The sequence below is a fragment of the Jaculus jaculus genome, chromosome 2 (genome assembly GCF_020740685.1).
Source record: "Jaculus jaculus isolate mJacJac1 chromosome 2, mJacJac1.mat.Y.cur, whole genome shotgun sequence".
Lineage (NCBI taxonomy): Eukaryota > Metazoa > Chordata > Mammalia > Rodentia > Dipodidae > Jaculus > Jaculus jaculus.
The window spans coordinates 104808230-104823257 of NC_059103.1; the positions used below are offsets into that span (position 1 = coordinate 104808230).

The following is a 15028-nucleotide window of genomic DNA, read 5'->3' on the forward strand; positions in this document are numbered from 1 at the left end:
AGGTTCAATGCTGTTTTCAAGCTCTTTGGTCCTGGAGAAGTTGGATGAGTTGAGATTTTTCCAAGAGAGTTCTGAATGCCCGTTTACAGACCTGGCCATTGTATTTCACTGCAAAGACAGCTGGATGTGTCTCAGGCTCAAGAAAAAGGCAGGATCAGAGAAACAGTCATGAATGATAAAAAGGAACTCAGTAAATTGTCACTTTTGTTTCAAGCCCATATTTTTTTTTTCACTTTGAGCTAAATATTCATTTCATGTGTGTGCTTAGTGAATAAATGAGCACCTGACATTTTGGGAGTTTATCACAATAAACACATTTATTTTATTAATAAATATTTTAAAATGTTTGACACGGCCTTCAGTTCATACAAGTAATCTATTTTATTTCATAGTTTTGAAATTCAAATCCATCAGTTTTTTGAAGCAATATTCTCTCAGTCATTATGGCTATTGTACAAATTGTAGTCAGACAAACTAAAGCTTCTGCCCCCAAACAAGTGAGGGAGCGACAAAGTGTTGACTACATCAGGATGTCTTTCACAAAGAAGAGTGTACTGCACTACAGTTTCAAAGAGACACAGCTTAAGAAAAATCAAATAGACTTCCTGAAATTTACTTTCTTTACTCCTATGTACTAATTTTGAATTATTTTTAGGACTGGAGGTACAGGTTGGAATGCTTTCCAAGCAGTCTCATTACTGGGCAAGCAGAAAGATAAAACAGCATGTTTTAATTCTATGCACCTCCTCCCTTAGTACGTAATAAAACTAGCAATAACAAAACATAAATATTACTTCTTGAGGTTAACTCACAAAAATCTTTTAAAAGTCTTATCTCTGCTCTTTCCCTGAACCTTCCCCATATACCAAAATCAAAACAAAATGGGGAGGGGGAGGAAGACAAGAAATAAGGAGGAAAAGGAAAAAGTAGCTTCTTTGTCATCCTGCATCCCCTGATTAGGGGACACAGTGTAGAGAAAGCAAGCTGCAGGTTCCACCAAGGGCTTCATATGCACTGACTGGAAATTGTTGCACCAGAATTGGATTTGCTTGAGCACCTATAGTTTTATGTTTTTGTCTTTGTTTTTAACAGACACTCATTTCTTTTCAGGGAAGAACTAGTCTCCTTGTTCTGGGGGGGGGGGGGGGATTTTGTGAACTATAAGAGAAAGTAAGAATGGTGTTACAAGTGTCACGTGATTATTCACTATGACACTGCTGGCCGTGTTCCTGAATAGGCTCAACTTTAATTGATGGAAACTTTTCATCACTTTTTACAAAAATCTTAAATACAGGTAAATATGTAAACACTGTGCTCTCAGAGAGAAAGTACTTAGGCATGTCAAATTCTATCCCTCTTGGGAAATGAATCCAAATGAACTGTTTTTCTGGTCAGTTTCAAAACCATCCACCTGAATTAGTCTCCGATGGAGGGGCGAAGACCACATTGCACATCTCCGAGTTCTCTTGATGGAGCGGGAGTTCACATCCTGCTATTAGGCTTTCTTTTCTTTTCTGAGAGACATAGCCTTTGCCTGTAGACAGCCTCTCGTACTTTGTCTCAAATTGCCTGCAGAACAGCAGCAACAAAATTACACATACCATGTCACCCACACCTGTCCCAGCCACATTTCTTGAGTGCACTAGCTTTGTCCTACAGCAATTTGAGACTGGGATTGAGTGTCAGCAACTCTCTGGCAGCTCTGTGCCCATGATTTTCTCCTTCTCATTTCTTTTTATACCAGTAGACACACTCCAAACGCCTAGAATGTGGGATTACTGCCACATATTTTTCTGGAATGAAAAACTGAATTCTTCTCATTTCTTTGGGGATGCTGTTAAGCCTTACTATGTGTCTCTTACCCTTCATTCCAAGAGCCCCACCTTAGGGGCACTCCCTTTTAGAGCACCAAGTCCAGTTGGATTTAAGCTGAGAATGTTGACAGGGAAATATTTCCAAGGCTCTGGCTCAAGTGAATTGGACCAAACTAGTTAATGATGTGGCTGAGTTGATGGTCATTTTGACCATAAGAAGGACAGTTTTGAAAAATACTCCCATTGGAGATTATCCTAAACATAAATTCATGCTAGTAATGACTTAATATTCTAAGTATAAGCCAACATAATTTATTCCATGAAAATAGAACTTAACTCATATTTGTATTTAAGTCATTGATTCACTCATATGGATCATGAAATATCAGTAAAATAAGGTATGGTTACCATCTCAGCAGGTGATGTAAGTTGTGACCTGCTATTTTGGGCATACAAACTACCTTGTAGGTATATCATATGTGGAAGAGACCTTTATAACTATTGTGGAAGAATTGGTGTCCTAGCCTCAAAGCATTCTAGTTCCCTGGGATAGAACTGCAATAGGGAATGTCTACTAGACTCACAGATACAGTATTAATGAGAGTTAGGATCTAGAATGGAACAATGTTGTGAAGCACATGAATAACTGTATATTAGTAGGCTTTTGCATGTGTGTGTACATGTATGAGCAAGTATGCATGCGTGTGTTGTGAGGCCAGAGAGCAATCATAGGTGTTAACTTCAGGACATGAATCCACCTCTTTGAGAGATAGGTTTGCCCCCAAGTTTGGATTTTACCAACTAGGTTATACTAGCTTACCAGTAAACTCCAGGGATCCTCTTATCCCAGCTCCCCAGTACTGGGACTACAGGCATACACTGCTGTGCCTAGCATTTTTATGTGGATACTGGGCATCAGATACAGGTCCTCATGCTTATGAAGTAAATATTTTGCTAACTGAGCCATCTTGACAGCCACAATACCTCAGCTTTAATGGAAGAAGAATGTACATTTGGTATTTTTGTTGAAACTATGTGGCAATGCCTACAATAAATCAAATCCCTTGTTTCCTTAAAAAGTTATTTCTGGATTAAATGTGATTTGAACTCATGTCAAATAAACTGGTCCTTAGAGTTGTTTTGTATCCTAGGAACTAGATTTTCCTCATTTTATCAATTATCATTGCATTTCTTTAAAGAAAAATCTTTTTTTTAAACTTTGGTTTCTACTGTTTTCTTATAATTTTGAAATTGAATGTTAAAAACCTGAATGCAAGATTTTGGTGAACTTGGGATGGCTCTGGAACATTCCACAAATACTCATCTTACCTGAAAGGAGCTTCAGCCCTGTCCATCTGCATGCAGACTAAGAATGGATACTGAGAAAACTGCACTGTAGAGATGAACTCCAGGCCTGCTTCTGATTCTGCTCTGGTTTCCAGACCAGCTTTCACAAAAGAGGAGTCCACTGTAATGTCACTGGTTATCACCACAGCCACCCTAAAATTGAGAAAAATGCCTCTTACTATTACATTTACCCAAATCAGACTAGCAGAATTGTACCAAGTCAGAACTCATGGCAGTTATGACTGGGAAGAAATTACCCTAAATGTGCTCAAAGCCTTATTCGAATCAGGGTCTGTTGTTGTTAGAGATTGGTTATGGAAGACTCACTCTCACCCTGATCCTCTCTTGCCTCAAATTCTAGACATGACAGCTAAGTGTATATTACATATGACACTATTTGGTATAGGCATACCATGCATCAGTACAAAATAAGCTTGGAACCCAGTCCTCACCTAGTTCCAGAAATACCTGAGTTATCTTAAAATTTATAAATACACCAAAATTACAGTTGGCATTTATAAAAATTTTAACTGTTTCTGTTGGCTCCAAGTTAGCTATTTCAGTTCCATTTTATTATTTCCCCTAAAGGATCTCTAGAAGCATGTCTGTTGTTGCCAAGTTAACTGAAAGAATGCTACTGAACCATATCTACAGTAGGGCTAATATGGTGGGTGCCCCAGAAGGGACAATAGGATGGATCCAACATGGTCAGCTAGAGAACCAGACAGATTGGAAGGCCTGCAGGATGTGGACTGTATAACAATGAAGACAATAAAAAAAATAATCTCAGTAAGTTTGGGTTTCTCTAGGCAGTTGTAGACTTTAAACCAAGTGGTAGAAAATTACTTCCATAATTAAATCAGATTCATATGTCCATATTTTAATAAAAGAGATATTAATTATTGTTACAGAATTAAAAGTCCTGCTACTGCTGTTGTTTTCAACATAACATAGGCCAGAGGGTGGCTTTAAGCCTAGAATTTACTACTGTTTTATATCTAACCACAGGTTTAAATTTTTAAATTTTAAAGAAAAATCCTAAGTACTTAATAGGTTGGTATTGTATATATGTAAGTACAATGATTGAGATGCGGAGGTAATATGATGAAGAATAGAATTTCAAAGGGGAAAGTGCAGGGGCGGGGAGGTATTACCATGGGATATTTTTTAGAATTATGGAAAATGTTAATAAAAATTGTGAAAATTAAAAATAAATAAATAAATAAAAAGTAAACAGAAAACAAACCAAATGAACACCAGGAAAAAAAAAAAAGAAAAATCCTAATTTCATGGAAGGGGGAAGTGAACATGGTGAATATATATGAGTACTTCAAAGACACTGTCTTTATAAAATCCAACACTATGCACAATGCCTACACAAAAATAGAAGAAAAAACTAAAAACAAAAGTAAAAGTGCAGATTTTTGCTGCTGCTGTTAATTTGTCTCAGCAAAGAAATCAACTCAGTTTAATTTGGAGAAATTTCTGTGTAGAAAATACTTTGAAATGAGAAGAGAGACATCTGTTTCAGTGGAAAGCATCAAATTATCTTGCTGGACTCTGGTGGGCAATTCTACTTCTCATTTAGTCACTATGTGTTACTTTTTATACTACATATGCCATCCTTGATTATTTTCAGCTGCTTCTTCCATAGTTCAAAATGAATAAAAAATTTTGGGGCTAGAGAGATGGCTTGGTGGTTAAGGGCTTGCCTGTCAAGTCTAAGGACCCCAGTTCAAGGCTCAATTCCCCAGGACCCACGTTAGCCAGATGCACAAGGGCACACATGTCTGGAGTTCCTTTGCAGTGGCTAGAGGTCCTGGCATGCCCATTCTCTTCTATCTATCTGCCTCTTTCTCTCTCTGTCTGTCGCTCTCAAATAAATAAGTAAAAAACAAAAAATTTTTAAAAAATTGTTACACTTATCTTACTTCTGTGCCACTGTATTTTTACTTTATTTATTTATTTATTTATTTATTTATTTATTTATTTATTTATTTATGACACAGAGAGACAGGGGGAAGGGGTGTGCCAGGGCTTCTAGTCACTGTAAACAAACTCCAGATGCATGTGCTACCTTGTGCATCTGGCTTACATGGGTACTGGGGAATTGAACCTGGGTCCTTAGGCCTCACAGGTAAGCTCATTAACTGCTAAGCCATTTCTCCAGCAACCCCTCCCCCCGCCAGCTGTATTTTTACATATCCCAAATAGTAAAAGTAAATTCCATTTCTATTTCCTTTTCCTCACTTTGGTGGCTGACAGAAGAATAATTATTTTGGTTATCACTGACGTAGAAACATTATTTCATTTTCAAAGTAGATTAGGAAAACTAAAGAAGCTGAGAAAATGGAACATTGGAGAACAATGACTATTGAAGACTTGATTCTGCACAGAAGAGGTCCCAGTTTCATGACCCACCAAAGACAGCAAAGGAGGACAGTTTTTAAATCCCAACATAAGGGATAAACTTAAAACATTTGCCCAACATAAAATTTCCTGATATTATTGTTAGAAGAGGAGGCCCCATTGTCTACTACGGCATGCTAGAAGATTCCCAGTTGAGTTTTACTGGCCTTCTTGTAAAGCAGCTTTGCCCAGAATGACTTCCCACAATCACATCCAATTCTATGATTGGATGGTTTCAAATAGAAAGCATCAACTTGAAAGTCCTGAAGACTAAACGATTCTGGCATTTCCTTGTACAGAGTATTAAGCATATTAAGCTTACCGGTTTTTCACTCGAGTTTTAGACTCACGATACCACAGACTAAACTCCATTGCACCTGAAATATCAATAGCTAGCCCACCCTGAACCTTCATGTTGGCCTTTAGTCCAGATTGCAACTGAAGCTCCTAGAAACAAAGAAATGCAGTTGTAAGTACACTTCAGTTAACCCTTTTAACTCAGGCACATTTCACTTCCTCTGCAGGGGAACCCAGTTAGCCTGTGCTGCTAACATCAATGCTCTTTTGTTTGTTTATTTCAGTGCTGGAGATCAAGTCCAGAGACTCTCCCCAAACTAAGCAAAGCCTCTCCCACAGAGCTCCACCCCTAGTGGTGGAATGTTTCTGTAGGCTTGGAAACATGCTATGCTAATCCTGATCACCAAAAGGAGACTCTGCTGATTTGGCAAAGTAATTAGTCAATTAAAATACTAGGGTAGTGAAGTGCCAATAGAGAAGGATGTTTTCCTCTTATCACTGCCTCACTTTGGGAAGGGTAAACCATTCTCAATGTATTGGCCATCCATGCCACCTGGGAATGGGTTTAAAATGCAGATTATCAGCCACTGAACACCAACTGAACTAAACACCAAAACTGGGACCCAGAAATTTATTTCAATAAGCCTTTGTACAATTCTGACACAACAAATGTGAGGACCACTGTATTAAGTCACTTCTATCAGAAACTAAGCTGTGGCTATTTGAAAACATGGATTTTGGACAATATGAACTCTTTGGGTCCCTAGTTTAGCAATTCGTGTTGAGCTAAACACAGGAAATTGCATCTTTTTTGACAAATAAAAATCAGGACAAAAATTCCCTGTGTGAGGATAATGAGAGATAATGCTGGAACTTAGAAGGAAGTTAGCTCCCTGCTGGCTAACTCTCATAGTGCTGAAAAGTGCTATGCAAGCTCCTGGCCACAAATAGCATGAACAAGCAGGGGACCCTGCAAACTACAAAATCAACCAGCTGGGGCAAGATGTATAAACCTGTGCAATGGTGGCATATAGGGTAATCAACTTCTCTTTGATAAGATATGAGGCCCACTCAGTGGGAGAGAACTTAAACCTAGCACTGAGAACCATGTCAGAGTCCTATATAGGAAGTCCATATACTCTAGAGATAAGTTCCTACTATTCTTTGGCTAAGATGACAGGGTATGCCCACCAAAAAGTCTTTGAAAGTACTGTATTTATCCCTATTTTTTGATCCATGTTACTTTCACTTTTGTTTGTAGAATCAGCTTTTTACAGATGACAGTGCATACTGGGTAGAACCAAAATCCATCAGCATGACAAGAAAAGATAGCTGCCTAGCATGACATGAGTCATTTCTATCATTATCAGCCAGGTCCCAGGAGACACTACAGAGGAAGGGGTGATTTAAACATGAGTGCTGCTCTCACTGCTAGCCTGACAACCTTGTCCAGGGAGATGGTATTAGACACTGAAAAGATGTAAAATTCACCAAATCAGGAATTCATAGGAGAAAGCTCAACACTAAAGGAGACTTATAATATACCCATCAAGGCTCAGGGAAAATTAAGGAAGAGTAGACAGAACGATTGTAAGAGCTACCAGGTGGGAAGGTATATCCCAAGGCATTGTTCCTCCCCGGCACTGACACTGACTAGTGTATTCATGACCCCACAGGGAATACCAATGACCCCACTGAGAAGGACCCTCAGTGGAATGGGAGCAGGGGAGAGGAGATAGGAGTATAGCCAATGGGAATATGACCAGTATGCAGTATGTTCATACGGTGAAGTTCATAATATGAAAAATAATTTTCAAAAAATTCCTAGTGTAGTATTAAAGTTCTAGGAACTATCTAGGTCAAGCTAGGAAATAAAGGGAAGGTAATTTAACTAAGCCTTAATACCCTGGTGCTTGACATTTGGAATAATATTTCAGTGATGGTCAAATCCAATATGAACTCAATAAGCATTTTTCAAAGACGCAGTAACCATTTGCAAACAGTCTATCCTGAAAATTATATGTTAGCTAAAATCCACTGTTTTGTGTTGCATTTGCTGTAGCTAGACTTTAAGTTGCACATTTTCCTTTCATGTTATGTGGGATGATTTTAGCTGAAAATGTTTTCTGCTGGATTGAAATCAGATGGACTGAAGTCAGTGTTGAAAGTGGTAATAATTCTGGGAATGGTGCTCAGTCTCTTTAACATTGATATTCCTCCAAAGATGGTGAGCATTCCTGGCAATCAGCAGCATGGCCAACTTCTTTGTGGAATTGCCCTACTCAGTCCAGAAAGGCCAATCACAAAGGCTGCAATTTCAGTGCAGCCCAGAATCTAAAGTGCTGGGTTACAACTTAGTATATTGAACAAAGGATGGAGATGCTTTGAGTTTGAAGGACACGCCTTGCTCAGGACACGTTAGGAGACATCCTTAAGGATACTTCAAGCTACATTTAGTCTCGAATAAAAATGTGGTTGTCATAGGATACAGAGACCATGGCATGCATCACAGCTAACATGAAAGAACACAATCTCTCCTGAGAAAATTCACCACAGTCATGTCCAAGCCTTTATCTAGGCCTAGGAGTTACAGGTTAGACATCAGAGGTCTTAGTGTGCACTGTAAGTAGAACTGTGCCAAGCAGCCCTACTGTATGCCTTGCTTCACTGGCACTCCTTTTTTTGCATCTTCTCCTCTCTTCCCAATCTGAAAACTGTATTCTTCTTAATCCATGCAGCCCAGCAGGGCCCTATGCTGTGGACCTTGAACTTCCCTCTGATCATACATGTGGCAGATATGAAAATGCATTCAGGCTGTGGAAAGGGGCATGTCACAGCTATCAGAAAAAATGCCTCGAGTGAGAAGAAAGCATTTTCACTGCAAGGTGGTTTTGAGAGAAACATCTTAGATTTGTAGAAAGACTTCTTTTCTCCCATGCAAAGGAAACATGTAATTACAAAGAACTATGTTGGACCTCCTTATGAGGAATGACATTTGATCTCCCAGAAAGACAAGCCACTCTTTCCTCTATGAAAGAGGCTCAACCACATAATGCAGTGATTCTAACACTGGAAAAAGTAGAACTACAAGATTTTTGAGCAACTACTGTGTGTTCAAAGCTTTGCATGTGATAACGTGTAACCCTCAGTCTAATCTTCCATGGAGGCATTATGTTTCCAGATTGATAGGAAAAATCTGTCTCAGAGCCAGAGTAACTAACTGGACTTTCTAGATGGGACGCTTTTCTACTACTATACGTTGTTGACACATTCTCATAACTCTTCTCCTAGTGTATATGAAAGGGTCTTCTAAGAATTTTTTTTTTAATTATAGAGAAGAATTCTAAGTCCTTAACTTGCCCAGAGCAAACATTTATTTAATTCTTTGCCTATGAACTATAAGAAGAATGTACTATTAGTTTGTGTTTTTACTTTGATCCCAAAGATGTTCCTTTTAAAATTATTTTATTATTTATTTGAGAGAGAGAATGGGCACAACGAGGCGTCTAGCCACTGCAAATGAACTCAACACATTTGCCACCTTGTACATCTGTCTGGCTTACATGAATACTGGGGAATCAAACATGAGTCTTTTGGCTTCATAGGCAAGTGCCTTAACTGCTAAGCCATCTCTGCAGCTCCTCCAAGGTGTTTCTTACAGATCACTGACATTTTGACAATCCAACCCATGGCTTCCACTTAAGAAAATAGGTTCTTCCTTCACTAAAGAGAACCCCTTATTAAATAGACTTTATCAGATATCCCTCTCTGAATAGTAATGGGGGGGGGGCGGGACAAGTATTCTGAGTAACTCTGTTTGCCCTGGTGGCTGCAACTGACCTCCCACTGCCAATATTTTCTTCAATGTCAGCACTTGATCTAACATGCCATGTGCTTCTGCAACTAGGATGGCTTCACTGGAGTGCTTTACAGAGCCAGGAGCCTCAGACAGCTGATTTTATAATAACCTCGGAGCTGCCAAATACCTCTGCCTGACATACACAGACATTGCTTTTGTTTAATAGTTAGAGGATAATCTTTCTCATAGACTACACCTGGTTGAAGTGCCCCAGCTTAATGAATAGAAAAACTATATAATTTAAATCAGAGTTTGATGAACTATGGTTGGCAGGCAAGTTACCCTACTGGCTGGTTTTGTAAATAAAATTGCACTGGAACACAGTCAGTCTTGCTCATTTGTTCACACATCACTGATGGCTATCTTCACTCCACAATGACAGGTGCCCAAATACTGTTTGGTCCTCAAAGCCTATAGCATTCACTTTCGGCCCTTTAGAGAACAAGTTTGCACACAGTGTCTCTTCTGTGTGGTTTGAAGATTAAAACACATGAGACGTACTGCCAGCTTTCTTCCTTATTTTCATTCATATGAAATGAAACACAGTTTGACCCAAAGTGTGCCCACACTCACTGCCAAACAATAATCCCTGCTTTCTTTGCTGCTAGAGGCAGCTGTGTGACAGAGTTTTGGTCAATTCTAGCTGGGTGTCCAAAGAAGTTCTTCTTGGGGAGCTAGACTCTTCACCTTCCCTCTCTGCCTTCCTGCAAGGAGGGGGTAGTGCTGAAATGGAGTTGCCATTTGGTAATTACAGGTGACAAGTGTGAGACTAAAAGCCACAAGTAAGGATGACTGTGTTTAAGCGAAAGAGCTGGGATTCTGATGCCTGTGGTTTCCTTGTCAACCATGGGAAAACCTACTCTCAAGTATCTATTACATGATAAAAGCTGAACATACAAATTGTTTTGGTTATGCATGGCTATCCTGGATTTATGTAAGGGATTATTTATAAAGATAGAAAATTGGTAATGTTTAATTCCATCTAGTGATGATTTGGAGTTTTAGTAAAACTTTCTAGCTCTTAAAATCTATAATATCATAACCAAAATCTTAAAAGTTAGAATCTTCACATTATCCTGCAAAGAACAGCAAAGCTGATAAAAACCTTTAGATCATCTTTTCCAAATGCCATACTTTGTTAAATACTGACTCCTCATAAGATCTTTATTTAGAAGATATTTCATTTTAATGCTTACTAAGACAGAAAATAGGTCAAAACATTGAAGAAGAATTTGAACATCAAACATGAAACCTCAAGGGCTATTCAGATTAGCCCTCCTTGTTTCTCAGAAAATACAACTCGGCAGACAATGTCCTTCCCATATTATCTTGGTGTGGTAGTTTGAATGGATGCCCCAAATAAATTCAGGAGTATTATTCAAGCCTAACTTGGCTGGAGGAGGTGTCACTGTGGACAGATCCTAGAGTCCAGCCCTAAGTGTTTGGGGACAGATCTGAGCTCCAGCCTAAGGTATGTAGAGAGCAGTCTGAGTGCTGCCTGGGTTCCCTGCTGTTTGGCTGTCAGGTTTTGCTCTTAGTTTTGGTGGTAGGTTTTCTCTCTTTTTTTCTTTTTTTGCCATTATGGAACTTTTCCCCTGGTTCTGTAAGTCTAAAATAAATTCTGTTCCTCCTATAAACTGTGTCTGGTTTGGAGGTCCATCCCAACAATGTGATGCTGACTACAACACTTGGTCACTTGAATCTTTTCTGCATAAAAATAGTATTGTCACATGTTGCTATAAGACTTGGGATCAAGGAAAACTATTAAAAAACTATAAAAATCTTGATGAATGAAGTCCAGGTGAATAAACATACTTGCATTCTCCATGGAAGAGCAAGCCTCTGTAAGATTTTATGAACCTGAGAACTTTGGATGATCTCCATGAAACATGTGGCTGATGTCAGTGGATGTTTAGGAGTCTTGTGGCATCGAATGATGCACTATATGGATTTTATAGTCATCTATATTATATGTGTCATTAGTAACTTATGAAGCTGTGTCATTTAGCTCCTGCACTCAGGATAAATATCACCCAAGCCCTTGTGTCTGGGGAAACCAAGTAGGTCATATCATCTTTTTTCTGTTTAATTCTAGGCATCCTCCATGATATCTGTTTCTGTTCATTGGCATCCATATTTGTATTTGTCTCAAAGTAAGGCAAGTCCCCAAAGCAGCTGATTACTCAAACAGTACTGCTTGTGCATAGCAAAGAAGAAATAGGACCTTGGAGGTGAACTCCCAGAAGGGCAGAACTTTACCTTGTAGACCCTAGTCACAGAGTGCATCATAAACATTTCTGACAATGTGAGGGATTTAATAAATATTCACAGACTGAGTATGTTACCTGAGAATGGTCTATTAGTAGAATAAGTCCTTTCACCACACTGATAGGATCTCCAGATGCTGACAACATTTTGGACATCAAATCACTGTATCCACTGAAAAAGGTTACAGGTCTGAGCTGAACATCAAAGAGGATGGCAGACATGCCAGCGTAGGAGTCAAGGTTTTCCTCCCCCTCATCAGGAGTGGCTGCAATTAAACCCTCCAGCCCTTGGGCTTCAAGGACCACCTAGAGAAAAATGGGTACAAAATTCATGATGCAAGCTCCAATCTGCTCTGTAAGTAACAAGGAGGGCTCTGAGATCTAGGGGCCCAGACCTCAAATGTACACAACAACTAGGTTAAATAAAGCAAACCTAAAATCAAGCAGAACCTCTATGCCTAAAGATAAGGGAAATTAGTTTTTTCCATGTGATCTTCATAACCATCCTTTACTCATCTGGTTAAGGAGGTGAAAAAAAAAACACTCAAGTTTACTCAGCTAGTATATGGCAGGATTTGAACCCCTGCTGCCCACAAGCTTTCATTTCAAGATGTCATCCTAGACTCTGTCTCCCCAAGGCTGTCACATATGGGTCAGCCGTTGTCTAGGACCTCTGAAAGGAGGTGGGGAGGCACTGGCATAGTTGCCCAAAGGGTGCTGTGATGAGAGGACATGAACTCTCCAGGACAGACTCAAAACCTCTTCCTGTCAAACATGTATCCCTCACCATGAAACTGTAGATGACACTATGAGAAAGCTCACACCCAGATTTCTAACACATACAGGAATTTTCTATATTTTCCATCCTGCATTCCCAGCCCTGTAAGCACCATGTGTTTGGCATCACAGAACAGATGGTGATGCCTTGGGACTGAGAGCACTGAATTCTGACCTAGCCACTATCAAGGGGTGTGGTACTTTCCCACTGGGGTAGGCTCAAGTTTCTGTAGGTTCTCTAGGTTATCTTTGAAGTATCAACAACTCAACTAGAAGATTACGATCTGACATTTATAAAAACTAAAATGATGGTATGGTTCCTAATTAGGAAGACTTTATAGATCACCTGATTTCAGATGAAACTAAGAGACTACAAATCAGCCAGCTGCTGTCCAATGCCTACATTTGATTCCTGTCTCTTCCAGTATTGAAGAAATGTAGAGTAAATCTTTTGAGAACTGTTTTCTATTACAGTTTCTCTTAGGAGGGATCAGTCTCTGGAGAGACATTCGAAATGGCAAATGTAGAATAGACTTAAATACTTAGGGGAGGTCTTCAGGAATATATTTATGACCGAAAATAGAATATTTTTTAAAGTTTAAGTAAGAATATTGTCACAATATCAATTTTGTAAGAATATGTGTTTGAAAAGACGAATAGGTATTTGACAAGTTAAGCAGATCAAATTGCTTGGGCTCCAATTTCATATTTGAGGTTTTATGATATAAGTTTCCATTAACTTACAAACATATTCTACAATGCTGCTCTCAGTATATTTTATTTTACCCCAAACCAATTTCTTCCATACACTTCTCACGGGAAATGAGGTACCTGGCTGCCATGAAGCTCTGCTTTCCCAATGTGCTGGAAGATGTTCAGGTTACTTCTCCTCAGAATGCCAGAACCAGAGTAAAGGATGTCAAGACTATATGTAGACGCGGCTCGGGGACTACCTAAAGACAAAAGCAACCACACAACTTAATAATGGTTCCAGAAATGCCAAGTGGGGAGAGGTGGGGAGGAAACCCCCTCAGGGGTTACATACGTTCTATGTAGCCAGTATAGGCAGAAGAGGACCCACTCTTGGCGAACCGGTCATAATTATGAGCAACCATTTCCTTGAGAACACGTCGGACCATTTTGCTGCAACATATAAAAAAGAAGGCTGCACATTCATTGTAACAGACATTTTTCAAATCAATCCAGGAACGACACCAAATCCTCAGTGACAAAAACAGAGGGCCAAATTTTCCTCATGCCACCCCAAGGCTGACAGAAATGCCAGCTGGACATCTGGGTCAAAATTAGGGTTTCCCCATTCATTCCTCAGGTTTTTCATATTTACATCAAAAGGACAGCCAGGCAAGAATGACCAACTATGAGATGGCTTCAGCTGACTGAAGGACACACTTTGAGAGCAGAATGCACACGTTCTTTGCATCATCACAGTTCTGGTTTTTTGTTTGTTTGCTTGTTTTTCTTTTTCTTTTCTTTTCTTTTTTTTGTTAATTTAAGAGAAAGAAAGAGGCAGAGAGAAAGAGAATGGTCATGTCTAGCCACTGCAAATGAACTCCAGATACATGTGCTATCTTGTGCATCTGCCTTTACATGAGTACTGGAGAATCAAATCTGGGTCCTTAGAAAGGCAAGCACCTTAACTACTGAGCCATCTCTCCAGCCCCACAATTCTATTTTTAAGGAAAGCACCAAATTTCTTCTTTTATGTACCATTTTATATCATCATTTGATAATACATAGCAATTAACTTTCAGGATTTCTTCTGTGCTCATGTAATTTTTAATAACGGAAGCATTTCAATAAAACCGACAAAGGAAGCATTGTCTCCTATAAAGTTTCAAACCTTACCTTATGTCTCTGCTGACAATGTAATTAATGTTATGACCTTTCCATTTCTTTTTTGTTTGTTTGTTTGCTTGCTCGCTTGTTTTGTTTTTTGAGGTAGGGTTTCACTCTAGCTCAGGCTGTCCTGGAATTCACTATGTAGCCTCAGGGTGACCTTGAACTCATGGTGATCCTCCTACCTCTGCCTACCAAGTGCTGGGATTAAAGGCATGTGCCCCATGCCCTGCTTCCATTTCTTATTATTCAATACCAATCATATCAGTAAAAGTAAAATTATAACAACATACCAAAACCTCAAAAGAATAAACCTAAGGAATCTGGACTTGGGTCTGAGGTAGAAAATTTTTGAAAGAAAGGGATGGCAACTTCATCAATAGGTTAGGTGGTTTCAGTCT

General features: G+C 39.2%; 1 protein-coding gene across 2 annotated transcripts in view; it reads right to left on the reverse strand.

The window, feature by feature from the left end:
* Window positions 1–289: 289 nt before the first annotated feature.
* Window positions 290–15028, reverse strand: part of LOC101617236 (microsomal triglyceride transfer protein) — a 71421-nt gene continuing 56682 nt past the window's right edge. For both annotated transcript variants that reach the window (XM_045143386.1, XM_004661640.2), the window contains exons 13-18: window positions 13816–13913; window positions 13602–13723; window positions 12072–12299; window positions 5893–6017; window positions 3144–3314; window positions 290–1569 (exon numbers count right to left, since the gene is read on the reverse strand). In XM_045143386.1, coding sequence (XP_044999321.1) covers window positions 1398–1569; window positions 3144–3314; window positions 5893–6017; window positions 12072–12299; window positions 13602–13723; window positions 13816–13913 — 916 coding nt within the window. In that variant the 3' untranslated portion in view covers window positions 290–1397. The remainder of the gene's footprint in view (window positions 1570–3143; window positions 3315–5892; window positions 6018–12071; window positions 12300–13601; window positions 13724–13815; window positions 13914–15028) is intronic.